The sequence below is a fragment of the Delphinus delphis genome, chromosome 15 (assembly GCF_949987515.2).
Source record: "Delphinus delphis chromosome 15, mDelDel1.2, whole genome shotgun sequence".
Lineage (NCBI taxonomy): Eukaryota > Metazoa > Chordata > Mammalia > Artiodactyla > Delphinidae > Delphinus > Delphinus delphis.
Window position 1 is genome coordinate 17,477,909 of NC_082697.1, and position 27,953 is coordinate 17,505,861.

The 27,953-nt window shown below is 43.2% G+C and overlaps 1 protein-coding gene across 2 annotated transcripts in view; it reads left to right on the forward strand.

The window, feature by feature from the left end:
• The window catches only part of PTPRT (protein tyrosine phosphatase receptor type T), a 1,079,376-nt gene that overhangs the window by 856,488 nt on the left and 194,935 nt on the right, over positions 1-27,953 (forward strand). The window contains exons 13-14 of one of the 2 annotated variants that reach the window (XM_060030771.1): positions 12,800-12,836; positions 27,843-27,899. In XM_060030771.1, coding sequence (XP_059886754.1) covers positions 12,800-12,836; positions 27,843-27,899 — 94 coding nt within the window. The remainder of the gene's footprint in view (positions 1-12,799; positions 12,837-27,842; positions 27,900-27,953) is intronic. The other variant, XM_060030772.1, reaches the window with a different exon arrangement.

Sequence of the window (27,953 nt, forward strand, 5' to 3'; positions counted from 1 at the left end):
GGAAATCACTTTATATTAGTTCATAAAGGTCTTCCTCAATCTTTTTTACAGCTGCATAGTATTTCACTATGTAGATGTATCTTAATTTATTCAGTCACTGTTATGTGTGGACAGATAGATTGTTTCCAATATTTTTGAACTGCAAACATTACTGCAATAAAGTATTGTGTACATATATATTTTTTCATATTGTTGGAGGTGTGTCTTCAGGGTACATTCCTAGAAGAGGGATTGTTGGATCAAAAGGTGGACAAATATGTAGTTTTGGTAGCTGTTTCTAAGTTTCCTTCCTTAAAGGTTGAATCAGTTTTCATTCCCTCCAGCAATGTTTCAAATTATCTGTTTCTCCACAGCCTCACCAATAGTTTGTGTAGTCTAACTTTAATTTTTGTCAAAGTTATACACACGAAATTGTATCTCAATATAGTTTTAATTCCCTTTCTCTTATAAAAAATGAAGTTGACATCATTTCATATATTTAGGAGACATTTTTATATAATTTTAGAACTACATGTGTATGTCTTTTGCCCATTTTTCTATCAGGATTTTTACCTTTTTCCCCTCAGTTTTTAAGAACTATTTATATATCAGGGATATTAACTCTCTGTGATATATGTTGCAATTTTCTAGTCTTTGCTTATAATGTTTTTGCCACACCAAAAAAAGAATGTAGTCAAATGCATCAATTTTTTAAAAATTACATCCAGACTTTGAGTCATAGTGAAAAAGCCTTTTCTTACACCAAGGTTATAAAGGAATTCACCCATGTTTGCTTCTAGAACTTGTATAGTTTAAATATTTTTTACATTTAAATTTCTGATATTTGGTGTTTGTTTTGGGCATGGTGTAAAGTATGTATCTAATTTTATCTTTTTTCCCAAATGTCTCTTTAGTTGTCCTAGCAACATTTAAAAAGTCCAGCTTTGCCCCAATAATTTAAGATGCCACATTTCTCATAGTTTAAATTTTCATATGTTCTTGTGTCTTTTTTCTGGAAAATCCAGAAATTCTCTTCCACTCACTTGTTTGACTATTTATGTGCTAGTACCTCACAGTTTTAATTATCAAGGCTCTATGCCTTGATATCTGATAGGGCAAGACCCCCACCTGGATTTTCTCTTCCAGTGATTTCTAGTTCTTCTTGTGTGTTCATTTTTTCGTATAAGCTGTAGTGTTAACTTGTCCGGCTCCATAAAAAGCCTACTGGTAATTTTACTGGGATTGCCTTAAATTTATACATTAATTAGGGTGAACTGACATCTTTAAGATGTTGAATTATTTTAGCTGAGAACAGAAGATGTCTTTCTGTTTGTTCAGGTCTGCTTTTGTGTGTTTCAGGAGTGTTGTAAAGTTTTCTTCATATAGATTTTGCAGTTCTTGCTAAGTTTAATACCAAGTATTTAATCTTTGTTGCCATTGTGAATGGGATTTGCTGCCATATCTGCTGACTGAGGTTGTTTGTGTTTGTGGTTACTATTCATTTTGTATGTTAATTTTATATCCTGCTACCTTTTATCATTGAGTCTCTAAGGATTTTCAGATATACTGTTATATCATCTCCAAACATACTCTAAAGTTTATTTTCCAATTTGTATGCCTCTAATTGATGTCTTTTATCCAATTGCACTGGCTAAAACTTCCAGTATGATATGAAGGAGTAGTGGAATTAGGGGACATTCTACTCTTGTTCTTGGTATTAGTGAGAATGCCTTTACTAGAGTCCCATTAAGTAAGATGATGGTGTTAGAACTCGGATATATATTTTTATCATATTATGAAAATATTAATCAATTGCTAGTTTCTTGGGTTTTTTTCTTTTAATCAGGAATGGGTATTAAATTTTGTCAAATGCTTTTTCTGCATGAATAGAGATAGTATGACTTTTCCTTTGATCCATTAATATGGTATACTATATGAATGGACTTCTTAACATCCAACCAACCTTGCATTTCTAGAATACATTCCACTTGATCATGGCATTTTATTTTTCTCAATGCAGTGTTGGCTTCTGTTCACCAACATGTTATGTAATAGTTTTACACATTCAAAAGTAAAATCGGGGGCTTCCCTGGTGGCGCAGTGGTTGAGAGTCCACCTGCCGATGCAGGGGACACGGGTTCGTGCCCCGGTCCAGGAAGATCCCACATGCCACAGAGCGGCTAGGCCCGTGAGCCATGGCCGCTGAGCCTGCGCGTCCGGAGCCTGTGCTCCACAACGGGAGAGGCCACAACAGTGAGAGGCCCGCGTACCGCAAAAAAAAAAAAAGTAAAATTGGTCTGTAATTTCTCCCCTTCTCCCCTCCTTTTCTTTTTTTGGTATTCTCTTCCCCAAGTTTACGCATCAGTGTTTTGCTGGTTTCATTTAAAAATGAGAATGTTTTTCTTCATTTTCCATGCTGTAGAACAGTTTATGTCAGTACTATCTTGTCTTTAAAAGTCTGACTGAAATTCCCTATGGAAACATTTCAGCATGGTGTTTTTCTTATGGGTAGTTCTTTAATATCTTCCTCTATTTATTCTGTGAAATTAGATCTGCTGGTTTTGTTTTTATTTGTCATAAAATCTATTTTATAAGCTATATTTTCCTAGGAAATAATCATTTCCATTTAGCTTTTCAAAATTATTTTCAGAGTAGTAGTAGTCTAATTTTAAGAAGTTTCTTCTTTTTCAATAGTTATTTCCCTGTTGTCATTTCTTCTTTTGTACATTGGTGCTTCCTCTCTTTTTTCTTTTTTCTAGTAGTTTTCTCTTCTCTATTTCAATAATTTCTGCTTTTGCCTTTATTATTCCCTACTATGGTCCTATTTTTGCTCATTTTTTTGTTTCATTTCTAGATGTCTGTGCTGGAAATTTAGTTAATTTTTTTCATTCTTTCATTTTACCGATGTACTTTAATCTAGTCACTGCTTTACATGATTTTTGTAGATTCCAATATGTAGATTTTCACTATTTTGCTTAAAAATATTTAAATTTTTGTTTACAACTTCCCTTTCACCTAGAAGTTGCCCAAAAGAAATTATTTTGTAAATTTCTAGGTGGAAGGACCTACTTGGTTTTTTTATATTCTTAAAAAATTCTCATCTTATTATATTGTAACCATAGAATGTTTCTTATAATATTTCTAATCTATTCAATATAGCAATGCTTTCTTAATTGCTAACATGTGGTAAGTTTTTCTGAATGCTTCATAAGAAGAAGGTTTTTCTCTATAATCAGGCTGTAGGGTTTGACACAGATCCACAAGATCTGCCCAATTATTTTAGCTCTTCTGTATCCTTGCCTATTTTTTTGCCACTCGATCTGTCTTATACTGACAGTAGTCTTCTATTATTCTTGTATCTCCTATAGTTTCTACTTCATAAAGGTGATCATTGTGGCTTTTGGTGCATAGATATTCATGCCTGTTATATTTCTTGTTAATTGTGGGTTTAGCATTAAAAAGTGTTCTTTGTTATATTTTATGCTTTTTAAATTGCATTTTACTCTGTCTGATATCAGGATCACTCATACGGCTTTCTTTCTTTTTTTTTGCTCCCATTCCTTTATTGTTGCCTTTCAGAATTACTTTGTTTTAGGTTTGACCTTTATATATAGCAGATAGTTGGGTCTCACTTTATGAGACATTTTGAAATATTTTTCATGTAATTATGAGTTTAAACCCATTCACGTGTGTTGATGTGACTGATATGTTTGGTCTCAACTCTGTCATATGTTCTTTATATCATAATTTACTGTATTAGTTTTGTAATACTTACCAATATGTTTTCCTTACCCTTTTATTTTTAAATTTCTTTTGATATTTAGAAAGGTTTGTATTTTTGTTCTAGTAGTTATCTTTGTTCTTATACTTTTCAATAGGTTTTATCCTCTCTTTTCTTATTTAACCTCTTCCTGGCAGCATGTTTTCCAGCATTTTTGAGGTGTAATTAACAAATACAAACTGTATATATTTAAGGTGTACCACGTGATGGGGTTTTTGGTTGATTTGTTTGTTTGGGGTTCTTTGTGAAGTACAGTTGATTTATAATATTATATTAGTTTCAGGTGTACAGCACAGTGATTGAGTATTTTTGAAGATTATACACCATTATAACTTATTACAAGATAATGGCTGTAATTCCCTCTACTGTACAATATATTCTTGTTGCTTATCTACTTTATACATAATAGTTTGTATCTGGTAATCCCATACCCCTAATTTGTACCTTCCCCCTTCCTTCCACTGTGAAATGGTCACCATAATGAAGCTAATTAACACATTCCTCACCTCTCACAGTTACCATTGTGTGTGGTAAGAACACTTAAGATCTACTCTTTTAGCAAATTTCAAGTTTGAAAAACAGTAATATACAAATCTCCAGAACTTACTCATCCTATGTAACTCTTGGATCAACATCTCCCCATTTCCTCTACACTTTAGCTGCTGCATCCACTACTCTCTGATTTTATAAGTTTGACTTTATCAGATTCCACATGTAAGTGAAATCATGCATTACTTGTCCTTCTGTGTCTGGCTTATTTCACTTACCCTAATGTCCTCCAGGTTCATCCATGTTGTTGCAAATGACAGGTTCTCCTTCTGTTTAGGATAATAGTCCATCTTCTATATCTACCACATTTTCTTCTCCCTGGTCCTAGCTGCCTCCAGACCATTCAGCCATGCTGATCCCCTCTGTTTTCTGGTTGGGACAAAAAAGAAATGGGCCTCTTGAGCAGCATCTTACATAGCTGGGGAGGTGGGTCACTCATGATGTTCTTCTTTCCCCCATGGGGTCTCTCTTGGCACTGAGCTGTGCCACTTTGGGGGACAGATGACACATGTAAAGTGAAACTGTTCTTTTTACCCCCCTCAGTGCTTCTGTTATCAGAGTTTTTGCTCCAGTGGGATGCTGGGACCTCTCTTCTGGACTTTCAAGTTCCCACAAAGGCACTCTCATCCATGGGTGTCAAAATTATGTTTCTGGGGGATGATGAGTGTGAAAATTTATTCTGCCATCTTGCAGACATCATTGCTTTGTCAGTTTTTGACGGTATCCACTGACTTTCATCTGTTACCTGTACAACAATCAGAGTGAACTTAACTCTGCTCTCCTCTTTCCCTATTTCTTCTCTTTCTCATTTTTACTTGCATTATTTTTACAAGAAAATGAAACATTTATATATTCTGCTTTCAACCATGTCCCTACCTTGTTTTAGTTTTAGATTTACAATTAAACATATTAAACGCTTCCCATCAATCCTTTTGCCAGAATTTCTTCAGTCATCTCTTTGTTGAATGAAGTTTATCCTCTGGCATATTTCTCAAGAAAGACTCATGAGTACAGGAATCTCTGAGTGATTGAATGTTGCAAGTTATTTTTCTATAGCTTTGATAATTGAAAGATACCTGGCTAGCTGTAAAATCCTTGGTTCATAATTTCTTTCTTTGAGTTCTTGAAAATGCTGCTCCATATTTCTCAGCCTTGTATGTTGCTTTGGAGACACCTCATGGCAGCCTAATTCTCTTGCTCTTGTAAATTGTTTGATTCTTTTTGCCAGGAGTCCTTGAGACTTTTTTTTTTTTTTAAAGTTAAACAGCTTTGCTAGGATCTTGAAATTGATCTTTCAGGTCTTTGAGTCCTTTCAATATGTAGGCTCAGGTCATCTCTTAATACCAGACATTTTCCTCAGATTATTGTTATAAATCTTTGCTTATTTAATTACTTAATCTGTCTTCTCAGGGATTTCAAGTAGACATATTTTGGATCTTCTTTGTCTTCTCTTTAAGCCACTTTTTCACTGACTCTTGTTACATTTTTCTCTATCTCATTTTCATTCCCTTGGCTGTCTTTCTCTTTCTTCGATGCCCCTTATTAAAAATTTCCTTTGGGGACTTCCCTGGTGGCGCAGTGGTTAAGAAGCCACCTGCCAATTCAGGGGACGCGGGTTCAAGCCCTAGTCCAGGAAGATCCCACATGCCATGGAGCAACAAAGCCCGTATGCCACAACTGCTGAGCCTGCACTCTAGAGCCCGCGAGCCACAACTACTGAGCCTGTGTGCCACAACTACTGAAGCCTGCATGCCTAGATCCTGTGCTCCACAACAAAAGAAGCCACTGCAATGAGAAGCCCACACACCCCAATGAAGAGTAGCCCCTGCTCACCACAACTAGAGAAAGCCCACATGCAGCAACGAAGACCCAACAAAGCCAAAAAAAATTTTTTTAATTAAAAAAAATTTCCTTTGGACACCTTGTAATTTAATAATTTAATCTTCATTTCTGATCACATTTGGTTTTGTTTTCTTTTTTGTTTGTTTGTTTTTTGTTTTTGCCTCTGAGTTCAATCAGCTCTTTTTTCCTAGTTCTTTTATGTTTCAGTTATTAATCTTTGCATTTCTAATTCAAAGTTGTTCGAGGAAATTTAATTCAGTTTGGAGTATTATTGTGTTACAGATTCTTTTCTGGTTTGTAGTTTTTTTGGAGGGGGTTTATATTTCTATCAGTTGGGATGTTTTGATTTTTATTTTCTGTTCTCTTCGTATAGCAGCTTTATTTGGCTTCTTCCATTTATTCATTTTGTAGATTTGAGGTTCAGAAACACACTATTCTGATAAGGTAGTGAAGTATGTTTGTTTTAATGTATGACTGAATTTTTTGTATCATGGGGGATGGGTGCTTCTGTGCTCTCTGACTTGTCACTGTTGCTCTTCTATTTTAATGTACAGAATCTTAAAATTCCCCCTTTTGCCTCTCCCTTTCATCATCCAATCTCCCAAGGACACTTCTCCCTTCTTTTTACCCTATTTTCTCCCATAAGTGATACCTATGGAAGATTACCACCTTGAATTATGTGTGCTTTCAGGTTTTCACATAGTCGTTTCTTTATTCTAGCAGGATTCTCTTTCAGAATTTTCACAAATAGGAACTTGGTCTTTCTGAAGATCGTTTTATAAAATCTTACAGCCTCTACTACCTTACCTTTTTCCTCTTTCATGTTGTTTTTCCGTACAGCCCTGGCTGTCCACAAAGGCTTGTGTTGAGATCCTTAGAAATAGTTCATTCAACTGCAGTGCTTGTTCTTCTACTAACAGGGACTGTAAAGTTTTGAGGGTTCTATATATATATTTTAAATTTATTTATTTTATTCTTTTTTTTTTTTTTTGGTTTGCATTGGGTCTTCATTGCAGCATGCGGGCTTTCTCTAGTTGGGGTGAGCAGGGGCTACTCTTCGTTGTGGGGCACGGGCTTCTCACTGCGGTGGCTTCTCTTGTTGCGGAGCACAGGCTCTAGGCGTGCAGGCTTCAGTAGTTGTGGCACACTGGCTCAGTAGTTGTGGCTCGCAAGCTCTAGAGCACAGTCTCAGTAGTTGTGGTGCACCGGCTTCGTTGCTCCACGGCATGTGGGATCTTCCGTGTCCCCTGCATTGGCAGGTGGCTTCTTAACCACTGCGCCACCAGGGAAGCCCCTCTATGTATTTTAATGATGTTGAGGTTGTGAGTTTTGTATAGCTTTATTTTTTTCTTGTTTTCCTGTGTTGTTTTTTTGAAGGATATGTGGGGAGATTTGATTTTAGATGGTTATCATTTTCTTCAACTACTAAGAGCCAGCAGGAATTGACTGTGGATTGGTTGTGGGAAATTATGGAACTAGAAGAATTCAAGGATTACTCCTAGGTTTTTTACTTAGTCAACCGAATAGATAATGGTAACATTTCCTGAAATGAGGAAAACTGGTGTGTGTATAAGGCCTGGAGTACAAGTGAAGAGAGTAACAGAGTTATCTTCTGGAGGTTTGTAGATTTGTTATGAGTATATGGATATATGAGCCTGGATCTCTGGAATACCATTGTTAGAAATAGAAATTTGAGCATTACAAGGGTTCAGTACTTAAAGCCTTGTAACTAAATGTAATCTCTTAGTGAGAAAATTGGGATACAGATGAAAGAGGATATAAAATGAGACCACTCCAGTGTTTGGAGGTCAAGCAGATGATAAATGTCTAGCCAAATAAAATAAAATTTAAATTTAAAAAAGAGGATTAGGAACAGACAGTGAGGTAGGAGAAAAACCTAGAGAGTAGAGTGACCTAAAAGGCAAGAGGAGAAAAAGAGTCAAAGAGAAAGTGTCCATTGCAACTAATATTGATGAGAAATTAAGGAAGATGGGGTTGGAGCAGTGACCTTTAGAGTTGACCATCTGAAAGTCTTTGTCGACTTGATGAGAGCAATCTGATTGAGGTGAGTTCCAGAGAGCTGGTGAGGTAAGACAGTCAAGTCTGCACCTAGAGAGAGAACACAAAATATTTTCAGAGCTTGAGTTTAATCGGGAGTTTTCTGAACGGGCTTGCATGTTATTGGGAGTCTCGTCCCTTAGCGTCGGGCTCAGGGCCCTGGCTATTGCCTGAAGCAGAGCCTAGTGCCTTCCAGGAAGATCTGATAGGGTTGGTGACGAGCATGTATCCCGTTAGAAGAGTACGCCGCCAAGAGCCAGCTCTCCTGCGTCCTGCAGCTTTGCTTTGCCTTTTGTTGGTGACTGAAGATCTGCAGATTACAGCATGCCTGCTTATTAGGGAGTTACATCTCAGAGGGTCCTCTGGCCCTTTCATGCCTTAAAAGGCATTCCTCACTCATTTTTTTCCCAGAGGATGAGCCTGCCAGGTGACCTAGTTGTAATGGTTCTAGGCTGCTCAGTTTCCAGAGCCCCTCTGCTTCCTTTTTCCATCCCTGGCTTTCCGATGGCTCAGGGTCCTGTTTCAAGTCAAAATAGAATTCCTTCATACAAATTGCTTGGCCTGTTTTTCAGAATATGGCTGTGCTCCACACCACTGTGCCTGTCAGCAAGCCAAGCAGGGCATCTTACCTCAGTGGCAAAAACATATTTGCCAACAGGCACCTCAGCAAAGAAGGCCATTTACTTCAAGATTACTTTGTGTGGCTTATTATCTGTGTAACCTTAGGAAATTTTATGTAATCTTGTTTCATTAGAGAAAAAAAGGGAGCACTGTGATATTCATCGCATAGCCTTGCTACAAGAATGAAAAATAAAATGTTCGAAGTAGGCACCTTAAGAAAAGAGAAACTTCCTCTTTTTTTTTTTTCTTAGTGATGCTTTCAGGGACTGACATGCTAAGTGGATGAGCCACACCGAGGCCAAACAACAGCTTAGGGATCAGGGCAATGGAAGAGCAACACAGGAAATTGGGCTGCAAAGAGACTAGACTGAGGACCCAGTGGGTTACCATTAATACCAGAAGCATGGGGCAGGGTGAGGTGGTGGGAGGACTCTGGGATCAAGCAGAGACAATACACGCTTTGCAAAGGTTTGGGGCGGAACAGGATCTCTGTAGCCAGGCTCTCCCTCCTGGTCCAAGCCACTACCATCATCTCTAACACCACACTCTCCCCACCAACTAGTTTCTCTTGCACCGGAAGTCTATTCTCTATACCACAGCCTCTACATTTTGGAAAATGAAAGTCTGAACATTTTATTCTTCCTACTCATAACTATAAGCAACCCTAGAATACCCCGCCTACTCTACCAAAGTGGCCTTCTCCATCCCTTTCTCTGTCATTTGATTGGTGGGAAAATTGCGCCACAGAGAGGGGCAATGAGTTGCTCAGTATCACACAGCACTGGCAGATCCTTGAGTAGAAGCAGGTCTCAGCAGAAGCACAACAGTTAGGGCACTATATTCTATCCCAAAGTGATATATTCTTGTGTGCAGATTTGCAAGTCTAGAGTGGGAAATGGAATGTGAGTCAGGTTAAAATAATGGGGACATGAAATTGTATTGTACTGTGGAGATGGAACTGAAAATACACCAAATGCTTTTCCTTTTCCCAAAGGCTTACATAATCTTGGCACAAGGAAAGTACTCATTTCCTTTTTACGGAACCAGTTAGGAACTTTGAGTTAATGCCCACAGGCCAGACTTCCCAAATGATCAAATGCAGAATTTCAAGCATGTTCCTGACTTGCTTGCTAACAATTCAGTCACCCAGAAGGCCAAGAGAGTCACTCAGGACTTCGTTATTCTGTACTTGATTCTAACCAACAAAGACAAATTGGTTATGGAATTAAAGATGTCAGGAATTTGAGAGAAAGCAGATTATGTCAGTGTCGTGTTGGTGAGAGCCAAGGATAGTTAAACATAATCAGATGTGTGCTCTAGGTGATAGAAAATAGTTTAATAGATTCGGGTGGAGGAGGTGGTACTGGGAAATGGCTCACGTTCAGGCACGCAACTGTGGAAGGGAAGATGATTCTAAGGAGAATTAGAAAGTTCTACGAACAACTCAATGAGGAAGAAGGGCAGTAGAATAAACCGCTGTGGCTACCCAATATTCCCTTTAATGTGACACATTTTAAAGCGAACTTTCCCTCACAAGACACATTAGCCTTCACCTTTGTGGAGAGAAAGTGACCCAGAAGGAGCGTGATGGGCATTAGTTCAAAGCACTCGAATTCTTATCGTATGAGGAATTGCTGAAGAAGAGGAAGGTTAATGAACCTGAGAACTGTCTTTCAATATCAAGACGTTTTTCCTACACAAGCAAAGGCAGACTTTCTGTCGTCTGCAGAACAGAATCAAGACCATTGGGGAGTCATACTTGGGTTTAATAGGAGCGACAGTTCCTAGCATTTGGAGGTGTGCATGGATAAAATAGACTCTGCTGTAGACATTATCGTTGCTTCTCTTCTTGGTGCCTGGACGACTCCATCTCCTACCTCACTAAGTCAGGCATGGCCCTGTGAGTGGCTCTAGCTGATGAAACCTGAGTCAAAGTAAAAGTGTTATTTCTGATAGTTGCCAGTGCTTAACTCTTCACCATGCTTTTCTCCTGCCTCAGTGAACACTGAAGCACTCCAACCCTTGGTCTTGGAGTGACTACAATGATTAGAGTATCCCCTAACCACCACCATGACCTCGCCCTCAGACCCAGCCATACGCCTACACTGGACATGTAGCTTGAGTGGAAAATAAACCTTTGCTGTTCTTAGCCCCTGAATTTCATGGGTTTTATTACTTCTGCGTAATCCTGACTAGCTCAGTGTCTTCAGGATGCGGTGGTTCCTTACGTGTGAGCGTTAGCAAGATAGGCATTGGATTCCTGAGCCTCACACACTTGCATTCTTTGCTTTTTTTTTTTTTACGTCTTTATGGGAGTGTAATTGCTTTACAATGGTGTGTTAGTTTCTGCTTTATAACAAAGTGAATCAGCTATACATACACATGTGGCCCCATGTCTCCTCCCCCTTGCGTCTCCCTCCCTCCCACCCTCCCTATCCCACCCCTCTAGGTGGTCACAAAGCACCGAGCTGATCTCCCTGTGCTATGCCGCTGCTTCCCACTAGCTATCTATTTTACGTTTCGTAGTGTATATATGTCCATGCCACTCTCTCACTTTGTCCCAGCTTACCCTTCCCCCTCCCCATATCCTCAAGTCCATTCTCTAGTAGGTCTGTGTCTTTATTCCCGTCTTGCCCCTGGGTTCTTCATGACCTTTTTTTTTTTCTTAGATTCCATATATATGTGTTAGCATACGGTATTTGTTTTGCAGTTCTATTTACAATAGCCAGGACATGGAAGCAACCTAAGTGTCCATCAACAGATGAATGGATAAAGAATATGTGGCACATATATACAATGGAATATTACTCAGCCATAAAAAGAAAGGAAACTGAGTAATTTGTAGTGAGGTGGATGGACCTAGAGTCTGTCATACAGAGTGAAGTAAGTCAGAAAGAGAAAAGCATTCTTTGCTTTTTATTTTCCTTTGCTATACAATATTCAGACTCTTACTGGGGGTATAACTTAGTCAACTGGAATGTTCAACTGGTTCCACGACCTCCTAGGATGTGGTCCCAATAACGCAGGCTAAAATGATTCTCTTGCTAAGCACACTCTTCTTTATCTCAACTGCATGCCCAGCAACATCATAAATTTATGGAACCTGTTCACTTGGGGAGTAGCCAACAGCAACAAGATAGCTCACCAAGCAAAGATTCTATTGCCACGCAGACACACCCACACAACATTATCTATGAAAACTGTAAGATGTCTACCAGAGATCTCTCGGCCAAAGTAACTTTTTTTTTTTTTTTTTTTTTTTTTTTTGCGGTACGCGGGCCTCTCACTGTTGTGGCCTCTCCCGTTGTGGAGCACAGGCTCCGGACGCGCAGGCCCAGCGGCCATGGCTCATGGGCCCAGCCTCTCCGAGGCATGTGGGATCTTCCCGGACTGGGGCACGAACCCGTGTCCCCTGCATTGGCAGGCAGACTCTCAACCACTGCGCCACCAGGGAAGCCCCAAAGTAACTTTTTGAACATGAATTTTGCAGTTTGTTTCTTATACGTTCATATTGGCTGGGCTATTCCTAAGCGTCTGTCTCAGTGTTTGCATATAGGTGCGTTGTATACTTTTAACTGAGCTCCGCAAGGATGCCCTTGATACCATCTACTAACCCATGCAACAGAGTGAAGCACACACATGCCACAGTGTGTGGGTCACTTAGTGTTATGGTTAAAGTTGTTCTGTGCTGGGCAGTATTTATGCATTGGTTCTGTCTGGGGAAGAAGCTTATAAGGTGATGGGAGCCAGGAAGTGAAAGTAACGAAGTACGTACCTAGCATGAAAAGAAATGACATAGAATTAAAAGGTGATTCCAATGGTGGAAAAAATGGAAGGAACACATTTTAAATTATAATTTAAAATACATATGCATGCCTATATATGCAAATATGTATATGTATATTTTATATGGATTAAAACACCAAACCCACGACAAATTAACTGAAGTCTCACTTTTGTTTTTCACAGGAGACCAAAATCAACTGTGTTCGTCTGGCTACGAAAGGTATGTCGGCATGCCCTGTCTGTCTTCAGCCATTTAAGTACTTCTCCCTGTAGCCACACAGGGAAATTTTAGGCAACAATGGCTAAAAATAACAAGAAAGAATTGTTATTTTCATTGGAGTCATTTGCATCTAGCTATTAATATATACTTATGGTATATATTAATAACACAGTGCCTAAAGCATAGGAAGAGCTCAAAACATATTTGTTTAGTCAGTGGATGGCTGGATGGCTGGACGAACTGGTACATTAATCAATGGAGTGGTAAATATAAATTTACTCAAATAGTCTTCTGCTATAGATTTTCATTGTATTTGGGTCTGTGTTTGGGTATTTTTTTTGCGTGTCAATTAGACCTATCTTCTGGTTTTGTGCTTTATTCAACTGGCGCGTGACTTTCAAAAATGAGGTGATTAGTGTTAGTGCCTTCGGTAATGAGAAAACAAACACTGCATCGTTATGTAGTTGGCATTTTCAACACTAATCCCCAAAACTAAGGCAGCATTGTTCAGGCTCATCACTTTTTGTTTCCCTAATTGTAATTGAATTGCCTGACTCTTTCCGTTGGTACATGTTTCTGTTTATTACTCTTTAAAAACAAAATCAATGAATGGTTTGTTATCATTTAACCTATGACAAGGTTGAATGGTTAGAAATCAGGTTTATCTTTCTGTTATAGAATTGATCCTTTAAACAGCTATCCTCCCTGTATAAACACACCAAAATTAGGCAATTGCACTCTGTTCCCTGCATTTATGGACAGCATATACAGTTTCCTAGATTGCTTCCACAGCGACGATAAATGTAAATATAAGTAAACATATAGTCATAGATATAAACTGTAGACAGAGACAATGACTCAAGTACGTATACACATATGTGAGGATATACACGCAGGCACACACATACAGAGGAAAATGCACACATGTCAGGGAGGGGAAGAGACAAGGGAAGGGGCGCGGGGGGAGAGATAAGAATATTTTATGGTCATTTGGCAAAATATGCAGTGAGACCTATCACTTTTATAACTTTGAAGAAAATCACATCAATTTGTAGGCAGAAAAGGGAAGATGCAGGAGGAAGAAGACAGGAGCACTAAGGGCTCCCTGTGATAAGAACTCACTCTGGTTTCACATCCGTCATGAGAGGTCGACATGTCCCTAACATGTTCTCTCTCGAGAACCCAGGCTACCAGACAGAAGGAGATAAAATACTCCTTGTGAGGCAAGGAGAATTGATGGCCTGCAAACAAAAGTGACACAAATTATGGGCCTTGGCAGACTTCTCCACTGAAGAAAACAGATAATCTAGAAAGAAGAACCTCCTCAGATGGCTCGCACTAAAGCTCTGGTCTCAAGCTGGACAGCTGGATGTCTGCAGCATCCCCCAGGAGGGGGCAGGAGACACACAGAGAAACCTTCCCCGTGACGGTGCTCCACGGCTCCCACTAGCTCTTGACCCCTAGACGAGGGAGGAATTGATGCCAGTGATCTCCCCTGCAGGATGTGTGGGATTCTAAGGACACCCTCTGGGACATAAGCCCTCCTAAAGGGGAGTTTGTTGGATCGTATTTTCTGAACCGGGAATTCGGAACATATGATCGGACAGGCAAAGGTATACGTGGGGACTTCGAGAGAGAATATTTTAAAGTATATGTTGCTGGCAATGTCAGGACTTACTGTCCTGATAGACATAGAGCCCACCATGCCACACTTCTCCGAAGTTGCATTGCTGATCTGCAGAATTACAGTGGCCTTTAAAGAACTGGAACAGAAGAGCTCTCTACCTCTTCTTAGCATAAGGGTTTCTCTTCTTGTCTGATGTTTAGGTTACAATCTTGCTTTAGTGGAGTGTGTTGTGTACACACGCCAGGTGTGGCGTGGGAAAGGATAGGAACGCATTAATGAGTATGAATGCCCAGCTGGCCATGCCCAGGCAGGGCTCAGAGGAGTCGGGAGTAAGTGGTGGATTCCAAGCTTCCACACCCTTGTTTTCCAGTGAGGGCCGTCACTCCAGCCAGGAGAAGCAGGCTCTAGCAGCACTTGGCAATGGGGCAGAGGGCTGGATAATGCAGAATGCCCGTCAGCCACAGGTCAGGGAAAGCTGTGTTTGGCATCCAGGGTCAACTAATTCACGCACTGCCCATGAGGACTTGATATCAAGGATCTAAGTCCAGGAATATTTGACCCATCCCTTTCCTGATGGTGTGAATCAAATTTCCCTTTTTATGGGTTTGCTGAAAATACTGTTTTTATTAAGAGAGAAAATACGATGGTGGGAATCCTGCAGGCAGTGGGGGTATGTGAAGTCCCAGCGGCAGATTCCATGGGCCATCTGTCTCCCTCCGGGCTCCTCTACCTCTCCGTCATCGTGGCACCTCCTGCACAGGTCTGCCAGCGGCCGGCCAGCCCCTGGAGTATGGTCACACGGGCAGGCTTGAGGCCAGTGCTGTGACGATGAAGCAACTTGCTGATGTCCTGTCCCTGACCCTGGTGACTCCAGACAGCATCTGTGGTCAGCTGTGTGGGTCCCGGGGAACTGGAGGGCTGCCACTCAGAATGGAACAGGCTGGAGCTGTTCAAGGTCGTTCTGACCTGACCGGATGCCCAGGGCATCTTCTATTAAATACAGTCCTTGGTTCTGGCATGCAGCTCTAACCCTTGTCTGTCTGTAAGGTCGCTGTTAGTCACCCAAGCTCTAATTAAGTGCTGCCCAGTTTTGAGGTTTGCAAAGCAAGGGACCTGGGTTAGTTTTCGGCGACTGCAGAGTCCCACAGACTAAGTGGCTTAAACAACAGAATGTATTGTCTTACATTTCTGGAGGCTAGAAGTCCAAGATCAAGGTGTCAGCAGGGTTGGCTCCTTTGAGGGCTGTGAGGGAGAGTCTGTTAACACTCCTTTCCTCCAGCTTCTGGTGCTTTTCTGGCCATCTTTGGCATTCCCTAGCTTGTAGAACTATCACCCCGATCTCTGCCTTCTTCACATCTTCCTCTGTGTGTGTCTGTCCAAATTCTCCCTTTTTATAAGGACACTGATCGTATTGGATTGGGGGCCCACCTTACTCCAGTATGACCTCATCCTAACTTAACTAATTACCTCTACAAGGACCCTATTAGCAGATAAGGTCACAGTCTAAGGTTAGGACATTAACAAGAATTTGGGGGGAACACAGTTCAATCCATAACCGGCCCCATGCAGTTAGGGGCAGTGTCCAGTGGTTCCCATTGAAACCTCTGACTCTTTACCATTCACAGCGTGATCCCGATAGCTTTTAGGGATGTGCAAGGAGCCAGAACGGGCCCTGCCAGAGGGGGCCCCGGAGGTGGGCTGAGGTCCAGATGTGGTTCCTGTTCCTTTCGGAAGCTGAGCGAGGCTGCCTCATGCAGAGGAGCTGCGTGTTCTGTGGAAGGAGCCCAGGGCAAGGGGTACACACAGTGGGCCACCCGTACACACCAGATGCTGGGTCCGTGGCAGCAGGACCCTTCCCAGACCCCACATGATGGTGGAGCATCAGGTGCTGGGCAGGGCCAGGCCTGCTGGGACGGGCACCAGCACCACTGTTTGAGAGGAGTTCTGATGAGCAACTGCTCGGGCCTAACCACTAATTTCCCAGTCACATTGTGCCATGGCGGGAAGGTCCTGGCACACAGCTGACCCTCGAAAAATGCCTGCTGAAGTAGGAAATGCATTTGAAGTCAGCATTTCACTGCAGCAAGGCTCGGAGACTCTGGGGGTCTCACTCCATCTTCTCAAACCTCAGCAGCACCGTATTTAAAGTGATCCCCATCTACCCATTCACACAACGATTTTTGAACATACCTCCTGCCAGTGGTTTGCTGATAAACCTGCTCTTTGTAAAAGAAAAGCCCTTATTTGTTGTCTTTGTCCATTTGCAGGGTGTAAAGATACCCACAAATCCAATATCAAGTTACCAGTGGTTTAACAACTGGCTTACAAGAAAGTCCTGAATGTTTAGCGACATTTCTTCTGTAGCGAGCAGATGCAAGCCAGCTCCAGCACACCGAGACCTCGACCCACTAGTTTGTTATGAGGATCAAGTGATATCATAAACATAAACGTGGTTTTATTTACTGCAAATTGTCCTGGAAATTTTAAAAAATCATGATCGATGACCATTATTTCTCCCGTGTGGTCAGCTCACTCACTGAGCACGTGTGAGCCAGGTACCTTGTAAGGAACTAGGGATTTTGTGACGAATCAGCAGGCGTGCTTCTGGTCCTCAGGAAGCTCACAGTCTAGGGCAGAAACAGACGTTAAGTGAAGGATGGCAACAGACAGTGGTGGAGTTACGATTGTGATCAGTGCCTCTAAAGAGAAGTGAGAGGTACTGAGTAAGGTGTGATGGCAGCAGAGCTAAAGCCCTAGGCACTAATGAGTGTGTGTTCCTGGGACACCCCCTGGGGCTCCCTCCCCTGGGATGGGTGCAGCGTGAGAGACTTCGTGCCCCCTCGTCCCATTACCACCCCTTCTCAACGAACACTGGGAATTGAGTCGAAGGGTGGCATTTGAGAAGCCAGTGGACTCAGGACCTCACACTGTGAGAGGAGCTACACCCTTGGCCCAGACTCCAAGGGAAGAGCCAAGTCCCCTGTGTTTAGAGAGCATCTGGCCGGTGGATTCACACACCACCAGGGGGCAGTATTTATTTATGGAGCCGGGGCAGAACCTCCTGCTGAAGGCGCTGCTAAAGGACTGTGGGGTGGAAGTTTGCTATTAGCTAGTGGAAGGGTTAGTTCTGGGATTAGGACAGGCTCCTCTCAGAATGCTGGAAGGCAGTCTTTTTCATTGATATGGATTTTCATTGATATGTACCTTGTTCCCCAGCCAGGGCTTGGCTGTTAACGCTGACTGGAGTTTCAGAGGAATCAGAACATGAGTTCAGCTGTAGTGGGGAAGAGAAATTTGTCAGTGAGCAGATAAAGAAGAATGGTAGCATTTTAAGACAGATTCCCGAGAAGCAGAGCCCGAGGCAGGGATTTGGGTGCGTGGGATGTACTGAGGGAGAGCTCTTGGAAGAAACCTGTAAGTGCAAGAGGGAAAAGGCTGAGTAAGAATCTCTTCTCAGATAAAGTTAAGTCTAGGCAAGATCCCGGGGTAGAGTGTAAAGTTCTCCAAAGTTGTTCAGCTTTGAGGCAAGAAACCAGGACTCCTCCCCCATACCAATCAGCCCTTGGAATTTTCCCTTCCCTTCCCCTTCTCCTTCCCCTCAGGATATGTCTCAGGTAGCTCCAGAGGAAGTGGCACCTCTGAGCCTTGCACAAGTCTCTGGACAGAGTCACAGGGGTGAGTCCTTAGCCCCCCACACACGCAGGAGCTGGAGGATGTCACACCAATCTGTAAAGGGGATCTGGGTGTGGCACCAACAGCGTGGACCACAGGGCTCTTATTATATGGAGCATGTAACATCTTCAGGTTGAGGATGGCAAAAAGCTAGTGGAATTGCCTCAAGTTCAAGATCTAAAAGAACATTTCAGAAGCCCTTTGCTTGGCAGACTCTAGCTCCGGGAGTCTGCTCAGAGCTATATAGAGAAAACTACAGCCAATGGGTAAATAGACATTAAGTTTTGGTTTGGAAACAGAGAACTCTGATTCAGACTTTGAAGGGAGGGCAGTCAGGGAGAAAAAAAGATCCATTCAAAAGTTAGGTTTTGTTCTTGTAGTTAAAACAGCAACTGTGAGAAAGGGCAAGTAAGAGGGAGGTGGACTTAGACCCATTCAATACTGTTCACTCTCTATTTGGAAGACGGGGGACGGGCTCGTTGTAGGAACCAGGTTGAAGAGACGAGCAGAACATGCCTGGGAAAACGGAGCTTGTGAAAACTTGGGGTGGGAGACCTAAACTTCCAAGGTGCTGAAATTTAAGTGAGAGACAACTCTTCCCAGGCGAGCGGCTCATCCTGCCTGTGGAGGATGCCCAGGGTTGCAGTGGCTGAAAGAGGTACCCAGTATCTCAATTCATACCCTTCTTGCTGGGCCAGAGCAGGCCATGGGGGAAATGGAACTGAACACAGAGGCTCAGTTCTGGAACCAGATTGGTCCGTTCCCCTTCCAGAAGCTGTGTGCAGTTCCATCCAAGCCCTCCTGCCTACGCATCCTCCTACCTAATTCTTCCCCTCCTCCTTCCATGTACTCGTTCACTTCGCTACTTTCTCCCGCCCACAGGCCCTGCCTCCACCAGACTTGGCTGCTTGATCTGGCCCTTTCCTACCCTCCAGCTTCATCCAGGCTTCTATCCTCTTATTCACTGCACTCCAGCACACTGCTCTTTCAAGCTCCTTCCAGCCTCAGGACTGTTGCCGAAATATCGGCTTCCCTGTGCACCGATGCCAAACGGAAATACGGAGGCAGAGATTTTGGAGGAAGAGGGAGATGGCTTTATTGTTCTGCCAGGCAGAAGGGAAGACACAGCAGGCTAGCGCCTCAAGAACTGTGTGTGTCCTCCCACCCCCAAACGGAGAAGATTTTATACGTGGGACTCGCAGTCCAGGGTATATGATAAGGATCAAAGTAGTGAAGGTCTTGCATTCTTCTTCCTGCATTATTTCAAAACAGTCACAGCTGGCATCAGGCAGCCAGGTAATTGAGTCAGCTTGTCTCTGGGTTATCGGCTTGCAACCTTTTTTCTGAAATGCAAATGCTACAAAGGGTGATTTGCTACAAGGGAGCGCAGGATGTAATTCACATAGTGTTAAAGAGTAATAGGTTAGCTTTGTGATGTACAAATCTAGTTACAGACACTACAGATTAGTAACAGTTAAAAACTAGGAGTGATTAACTCTTTCAGGCCATGTTATGTTTCTTCTCTAGCCTGTTCACTGTTCCCTTTACTTTCCTTGTTCTCAGGAGAGGGAAAACTTTATTTCTGTTTTTGCTGCAGTAAGACCTTTCCTCATCCTGCCCCCTCTGCCTGAAATTATCTAGCTTAACAGATGTACATCTTTCAGATTGCAGCTTCAATCTCTCCTCCTCAGAAAGACCATCCTAACCTCCAGTCTAATGTGTATCCCCAACGTTTTCCACTCTCATTATACCCTGTACTTTTTTTCATAGCATTCATCATGACTTACAAATATATATATTTTTGTTGGATTACATATTGATTGTCTGTCTCCCGGCGAGATTCTAAGTGAAGTAAGTGAAAGGATCGTGCCTATTTTGAGCCATGTTGTGTCAGATCCTAACGAACATTAGTGCTCAGTAATATATGTTGAATGAACAAATAGATAAATGAATGGACTGATCACTCAATTAATGTATGGATCAATGGCTAAATGGCTGGCTGGCTGGATGGATGGATGAGGTCTTCCATGACCTCATTTTTTCAAATACAAGCTACTTGTCAAAATGTTCTCTTGAGGACTTCCCTTGTGGTGCAGTGGTTAAGAATCCGCCTGCCAATGCAGGGGACACGGGTTCGAGCCCTTGTCTGGGAAGATCCCACGTGCTACGGAGCAACTAAGCCCGTGCACCACAACTACTGAAGCCTGCACGCTCTAGGGCCCGCGTGTGGCAACTACTGAGCCCACGTGTTGCAACTACTGAAGCCCATGTGCCTGTGCTCTGCAACAAGAGAAGCCACTGCAGTGAGAAGCCTGCGCACCGCAACAAAGACCCAACGCGGCCAAAAGAAATAAATAAAATTAAAAAAAATTTTTTTTAATGTCCTCTTGGAAGGTAGGAATAAAAGTGGTAGAGGCAGGGATTAGCTACATGATCTACAATCCCCACTAACAAAAAGACCAGCCAGGCTCCGCTTAATTGCCTGTTGTGACAGGGACCTCACTACTCCCCCAGGGAGGTCATCCCACCATTGGACACTTCAGTTGAAGGAAACCTCAACATCAGGGGTCCAAATTGGCTCCCTATTAGTTCTGCCATTCACTCTTTGGGGCCACATAAATCTGCCTTTTCTCCTTCCAGAAAATAAAATTTGCCTCCTCGGACTTGTTCCCCCCACCCCAGTTGGGGGCAATCAGGTCCTTGCTTGTCCACTGTCTTCCCATTGGAACCTCTCTGGCCGCCCGCAGGCAGCCTCACTCCCATCTTTGGTGCCAGCCGGCAAGGGAACACAGCTGGCTCTGCAGACTCCCGCTGGGTGTGCCCAAGTGGCAGTTGGAAAAATCAGCTTTGATTTGATTTGCAAACTGAGCCCAGTCATTGAGACAAAATAAATCCGGAAACCCATAAAGCCATTTGCAGAATTGCTTTGCAGAAGAAAGTCAGTTTTAATCTAGTAAACAGTCTCTAAGGATCCCATTAAAACAACCCCCTCAGAGTAGGTGCTGAAAGCTGAACTCCAGAATAATGAAGCATGAGATAAGGGGCCAGTGTCACCCATAGTCCCGTGCTGCCTGGTGGTATTGATGGACCAAAACCACTGTCTTGGGTAACAAGAGGGTGGGTAATAGTCTTTTGTAAATGTGGCTTCTTTTTTTTTTTTTTTAATTTATTTATTTATTTGTATGTTTATTTTTGGCTGTGTCGGGTCTTCGTTTCTGCGCGAGGGCTTTCTCTAGTTGCGGCAAGCAGGGGCCACTCTTCATCGCAGTGCACGGGCCTCTCACTATCGTGGCCTCTCTTGTTGCGGAGCACAGGCTCCAGCTGCGCAGGCTCAGTAGTTGTGGCTCACGGGCCCAGCCGCTCCGCAGCGTGTGGGATCCTCCCAGACCAGGGCTCGAACCCATGTCCCCTGCATCGGCAGGCAGACTCCCAACCACTGCGCTGCCAGGGAAACCCTGTGGCTTCTTTTTATAATGGCTAAGCCTGAGGTAGATTTCACCCAGCGTTTTCTCTCCTCTCTTCCTAATGGATTCTCACCCCTGCAGGGACAATAAATAACCATTCTCCAGTGAGATGCCCTCATTTCACAGATGCTAAGACTGGGGCCCAGAAGGGGAGTGATGTGTCCCTATGTGTCCCTGGCTTTTTTAGTTACAAGAATAACCTGCCGCAGGTTATGTGAGAAGCCAAGCAAGATGTAGGAGTTGTCTGCTATCAGGAAATGCCCGCTGCCCGCCCTCCCTGCTTCCATTGATCTACTTCTATATGGAAGGTTCTGTCTTGTATAAAGCTTCCTCGAGAGATTACCTGGAATAATGGGAAATCAGAGACACCTGGTTTCAAATCCCACATCCAAAATTTAGCTGTTTAACCTTGAACAAGTCACGACCTCTAGGAGTCCATCCCATCGCTTTTAGGCCTATGATCATTAGTTCTTTCCCCTGATAATTTGGGATAATGCACATAAAAGGTCAAGAACATCATAAATGATACAGCTTGCACGTCCTTTCTTCCTTCTTCTGGGTCTTGTCTTATATGAGACCTGGAGACCCAGGTCTACTAAGCACACATCTTCTCTCTGCTCTTCCCCAAGGAAGAAAGCCAAAGCCTGGACCGTAGTCGCTTCTCATGCAGTTGTACAAACCAGGCATTTATCAAATGGACTCAGGCTAGATTCAAAGTGCAGAAACTGAGAGGGGACAGGAATGACACTGGCCTTGGCTCTCAGCATTTATCCTCTTCATCTACAGGCCATTGTGTTTAGATGAGCTCCTACACAGCAATAATATATTTGCATTGCTTGAGTATAAGGTTTTGCTCATGCACTTGCTAACCTTTGACTGTGGCACTTTTCCCCTTCTCATCATCTGCCCAGCAATTTCAGGAGGGATCCAGAATCACAGGGTGCTCAAATCTAGCTATGGCAGCTGGAAGTAGGGGCTATAATGAAGGATCACTTGTGAGAGGCTAGGCTATAGTGAGTGAGTCTGTTGGAAAACTCTTGGTTATTGTTCAGTCCTTAGAAGTCCTACCAGACTTTCAGAGGAGAAAGCCCAGGTGTGTGTTTTGACGTTAGGGCAGGGAAGTGGTACTCCTCTCTAGCCAAGCCCCATGAGATGAATTTTCCATGCTTGGGGTTCTCAGAATTACTTTAGTGTAACAAGGTCTCTTTGTCCCTTGGGCCTCTTTGCTCTCACCCAGCATCTTCTAGACCCTAAAATGCCAATGGAATAATGTGGATTTCCTTGAAGGTTATGTGATAAGATGGAATAAGAGGATTATATCATGAGTATACTGTAAAAGAACCTAAAGAAGACCTTTAAATATCCCAACCCTTTAACATTTTTCTTGCTACAACAGCTGGAACATCTGTCTAGTCTTCTCTGTCCTCGCCCTACTCCCTACTCTCTAGATTTGCTCTGGCCACCACCCTGTGACACACAGACGTGCACACCTTCTCCACACCCCACTCAGGAAGACAAAGCTGGTACAACAGAGTCCAGAAAACAAAAGCCAAGACCAATACTTGTCCTTCAAGCATATCCCTGGGGAGTCCTATTTCATCCCTCTAAACTAGAAATGAGGAGTATCTACTTAAAACCTGAGACACCCAAGTTGACTTTAGCTCAGATCTGATATCCCAAAGTCATTGCATCTTATGAAGGGAATAGTAGGCCTTTTAAAATCAGGAGTCAAGGAAAGGGAGAAAACGTGGGTAGGCGGGAGCCAAGGGATAGAAATACAAAGCATAAAGCTCCACTGGAGCTTTCTCTGATGGGGTCTCAATGTAGTGTCGGGAGTGTTAGCAACAATTAACCACCTACTGTGTGCAAGTCATAGGGCTGTGTGTTCACATGAGTCTCCAGTGCAATGATAGCAGTAAAGCCTGGCATTTATTATGCACTAAATAAATAGTGGTCACCATTATTACCCTTACTTAAGAAATGAAGCAGTGTAAGCTCAGATGGGTTAAATAAAGAGCTTAAGGTCCCTCAGAATTGTCACTCAGATCTAACTCCAAAGCTCATGGCATTTCCATGGCGCCATTTTGAATCTTGTCAGTACCACAGACTGGGTGAGATTCTATGAGCCGCTGTCAGGGTCCTCTGTCTCCTATTTGTTAACCCCTTCCCATCCCTCTCTTCCAGTAACAGCTGATAATAGAACCTTTAGGGTGTGATGATGGGTCTTTGGCCTGTCTTCAGCAGTATCCAAGCTAAGTCCTGGGATCTGGAGCAGAAGGTGGGGTCCCTCAAGGAGCCCTCAGCTTTACTTCCACAATGTACCGAAGCTCATAAATGAAGAAATTAATTTGTCTTCAAGGTTATCTGATCCAGGGCCATCTTTAGCCTATCAGCATCTCTTTGCATTCAACCTTCATTGCTTTAGAAGGGAAGAAAACCAGAGAGCAAGTCTGAGGCACTCAGTATTCAGACCTCCTTCTTCTTTGCGTGGTCCCAATGTTTTTGTTAATGGCTGTCATAGATGCATATGAGCAAGCTCTGGAAGCTGTGAAGAGAGAAGGATCATGAATCCTCCAGTAGAAAAGCCACATTGTAGGCAGACCGGATGCCAGAGGAGAAAGCAAGGGACTTCATCTTTTGTTCTGCTGGATTAGTCAGGATAAGCTAGGCTTTGCTGCAACAACAAATTAATACCTAAATCTCAGTAGTTCAGTGCCACAAAGGCTTCTTTGTTGTTATGCCATCTAGAATATAAATGGCCTCAAAGGACCCCATAGCAGGGGAGAAGTAAGTATGGAAGTAGTAACCTGGATCTTAAATACTTCACTTGGAAATAACTCATGTGACTTCCACTTACATGACATGACCTTGATGAGACTAGAATTCTTCCATATGCCTTAAGGAGAGATGGGCTAGGCAACAGTAAACACCAGTTGTCTCTAGCACTAAATATATGAGTCCTTTTCGTATTTCTACTTCCTTTGTGTCCTGCTGAGACCCATTATCCATCACTTAACTTCTGCTACTCCACCCACTGGGAAGACGTCTCCCCATCCCAGCACCTGTCCAGATACACCTCTGTTCCCACCCCTCATAGCTAAGCATTCCTGCTAAACAGTTGTAGCCATAAATTGTAGGGTGGGGAGGCTCCTCTGGGGCTCCCAACCAAACTAAGGCTTTAACTCTTTTTCATTTAATCCTCGAAAGAACTTCATGAGATACTTACTGTCATCCCCATTTTATAAGTAGAGAAATTGAAACTCCAAAATGTGTGTCATTTTCCAAGTGACACGGCTAGTAAATGAAAAATACTAAACTAGAATTTCATTTATCCATTTAGTTTTGAGTGCAACTTAATATTGATATGTGGTCCCCCGTCTCCTAGAGGTTAAGAAGTTTGTCTTTGGATTTGGACAGTCTTTGACTTCAGGCTAGAAAATGTACTTAACTGCTCTGTATCTCAGTTTCCCCACCTATGAAACAATGGCAATAACACCACTTACTTCACGGGGCTAATTAAGAAGTTAATGAGCACATCAAGTGCTTAGTGCTATGTCTGGCTAATAATAAGCACTCAACAAATAGTAAGTAGTGAGGGAGCCAACCAAGAGTAATTATATCAATACGCTACGATGAGGGCTATGGTGAAGGTAAATTCAGGACGCTGTGGAAGCAGAGAGAAGAGACACATAAGTCAAGGTAGGGTGTACCTTCTCAGGTATGTGGTCACTGAGACAAAGTTTTGAAAGAAGAGTGACAATTATCATATTGAACAAGGCTGGAGAGTAAGACAGGGAGGTCTTCTGAGCTGAGGAATGTACACGTGCAGATCACTGGAGGCAAGAGAGGTGGCCACTGAACTTGAATGGGACGGGGTTCCTTTGAACCATGGCTAGAATGCCAGTGTGACCACAGGAGGCTGGGAGGGATCAGAGGTGAGGCTGGAGTGGTAAGCAAGGCCAGGACACTGAGGACACTGCATTAGCCCCGTGGCGTCTAGAGGAGCAATGATTGTCCTGAGACAGTGCGAGCCCTTGGAGGTGCTCGGCAGGCTGCCTTTGTCGCGAAGGCTACCCTAATTACAGCTTAGAAACTGGACCAGAGAACGGAGACTGAGGCAAGGATAAGGCTGGAGCAGGGAAGAACAGGTAGGAGGCTGCTGAAAGAGGCCAGATGGGGATTTGAGTCACCTCTTCTCTCAGCCTTCTATTTCTTTTTCTGACATGCCAGGCCAGCAGTCTCTGTCTTGCCTGCCTCAAAAGGTTGGGGGCACATTTACTAAAAACATGCGCTTAGAACAGGGGTCGGCAAACTTTTCTGTGAAGGGCCAGATAGTGACTTTCAGTTTTTCAGGCCATATGGTCTCTGTCACTACTTCCTCCACTTGGTCATCGTAGCACAAAAGCAGCCGTAGATAATGCATGTAAAACGAGTGTGGCTGTGTTCCAATACAAATTTATTTATGGACACCGAAATTTGAATTTTATTTAATTTTCATGTGTCACAAAATATTACTCTTCTTTTTATTTTTTTTCCCAGCCATTAAAAAGTGTAAAAACCATCTTCACCAGTGGGCACACAGAAAACAGTGGGTGGCCAGATTTGGCCTACCAGCTATAGTAGTTTCCTATAAAACTAGAACGTGATTTGAAAGGGGTGAAGTTGGACTTGGAATGTGGTTTGAAAATGTTGAAGTTCCCCATACCTTTGAGGGAGGAGTATTATGATTACCGTTGACTGGTGGTTACAGTTTGACGTATTTCACAGCTGTTGGTAAAGCTTGCCATTTGTGTGAATTTTTGAAATTATGTATTTCCTGTTTCTCAGTTGGTCTGGGACGTCCTACCCCTCTCTCCATTTTGTATAAGGACTTTATACAATTTTGTTGATGAATCACTAGAGAAACACGCAGCCTTTGACGGGGCCTAGGACACCTTCCTGCTTTTTGATTCAGTTTCGAGAGGCAAGTAGTGGGTTCAAAAGGACAGAACATTGAAGTCGTACAAACCAGGATCTGAATACTGCCTCTGCCAGTTCATAGTTCTGTGGCCTTGAGCAAGTTATATAAATTTTCTGATTCATCCTTCCTTCATTCATTTATTCAACAGATATACCCTGAGTACCTACTGTGCAGCTCCACCACAATGCCACAGCAGGACATTTGTAAATGACAGTGACTGATTTCAAGGAGACTCAGAATTGCGGGGGTGGCAGCCACTTAAAATACAGTGAGGTTATTGCTTGGGGAAGGGAAGACCAGGGTGTTCGGGGAAGACAGAAGAAGGGCACTGACCCATATATGGTGGGTCTCCCAGAGCGAAGGACTTCTGAACCAACACCTGGAGGATGAACAGTCGTCATCCAGGTGAAGAGGCAGGAAGGGGGTATTTCCACACCAAGTTACCAGCCTAGATAAGGCCTGCCGACAAGAAGGTGGGCCGGGGGGCGCTGCTGATGAGGGAAAGGAGTTTATTGTGCTCGGGACAGAGCACAGAGTGCGGTGGTGGGAGTGGAGAGAGGCTGGAGGGGTGGGCAGGGAACTCATCACTGACGGTCTGTGAACTGGGTTAAGGAGGTTGAAGTTGACCTGGAGCACAACAGGGTCACTGATGCGTTTCGACTGAAGGATGGAGAACGGACTGAAGGGGACAGGACTGGAGGCGGGAGGACCAGCAGGGGCTGCTTCAATAACCCAAGCGAAACAGGAGGATGTCTTGAACAGAGTGGAGATGAAATTGGCGAGAAGGGGGCAGCTTCAGTACCTTTTCTGGAGTAGAATTAAGAAGGCATGCCAAGTGATCACAAGTGGGAGATCAGTAAAAAGGAGAGGTAAAGGACGACTCCCAGGCTTGTAGACGGCGTGGCTACGTGGATGGTGACGCCATTTACTAAGAAAGGGAAGACGGGGAGAAGATGTCTGGGTGGAAAGGCTATGGGTTCGTTTATAATAATACTGACCTTTCTGGGTTGTTCTAAGTCTTAGAAACATTGTATGTGAAGTACCTGGCAGAGTCCCTGGCATGTGGTGGGTGCTTGATAAATGGTGACTCTTATTATTTCATTAAAAAAAAATCTATTTCAGGCCCTGTTTTGTTAGATCATGATGTTCTTTTGCTGTTTAGCGTGAGCTCTTCAGAGCCGCGAGAATTGCAGCTTTGTTCATGGTACTGCACGTGTTCATGTGTGTTTCTTTCTCTCCTTCTCTTCTGCATGCTGCCTGGGGACTGGCTTCCTTGTGGTCAGCACCAATGGGCAGCGCCCAGGTGACCCCGGGGACTCCACTCTGCCTTCTCACCACAGGTGATCACCAGAGCCCTGGGCGGGGGGGAGGGGAGTGAGAGCAGCCTGTGCTCA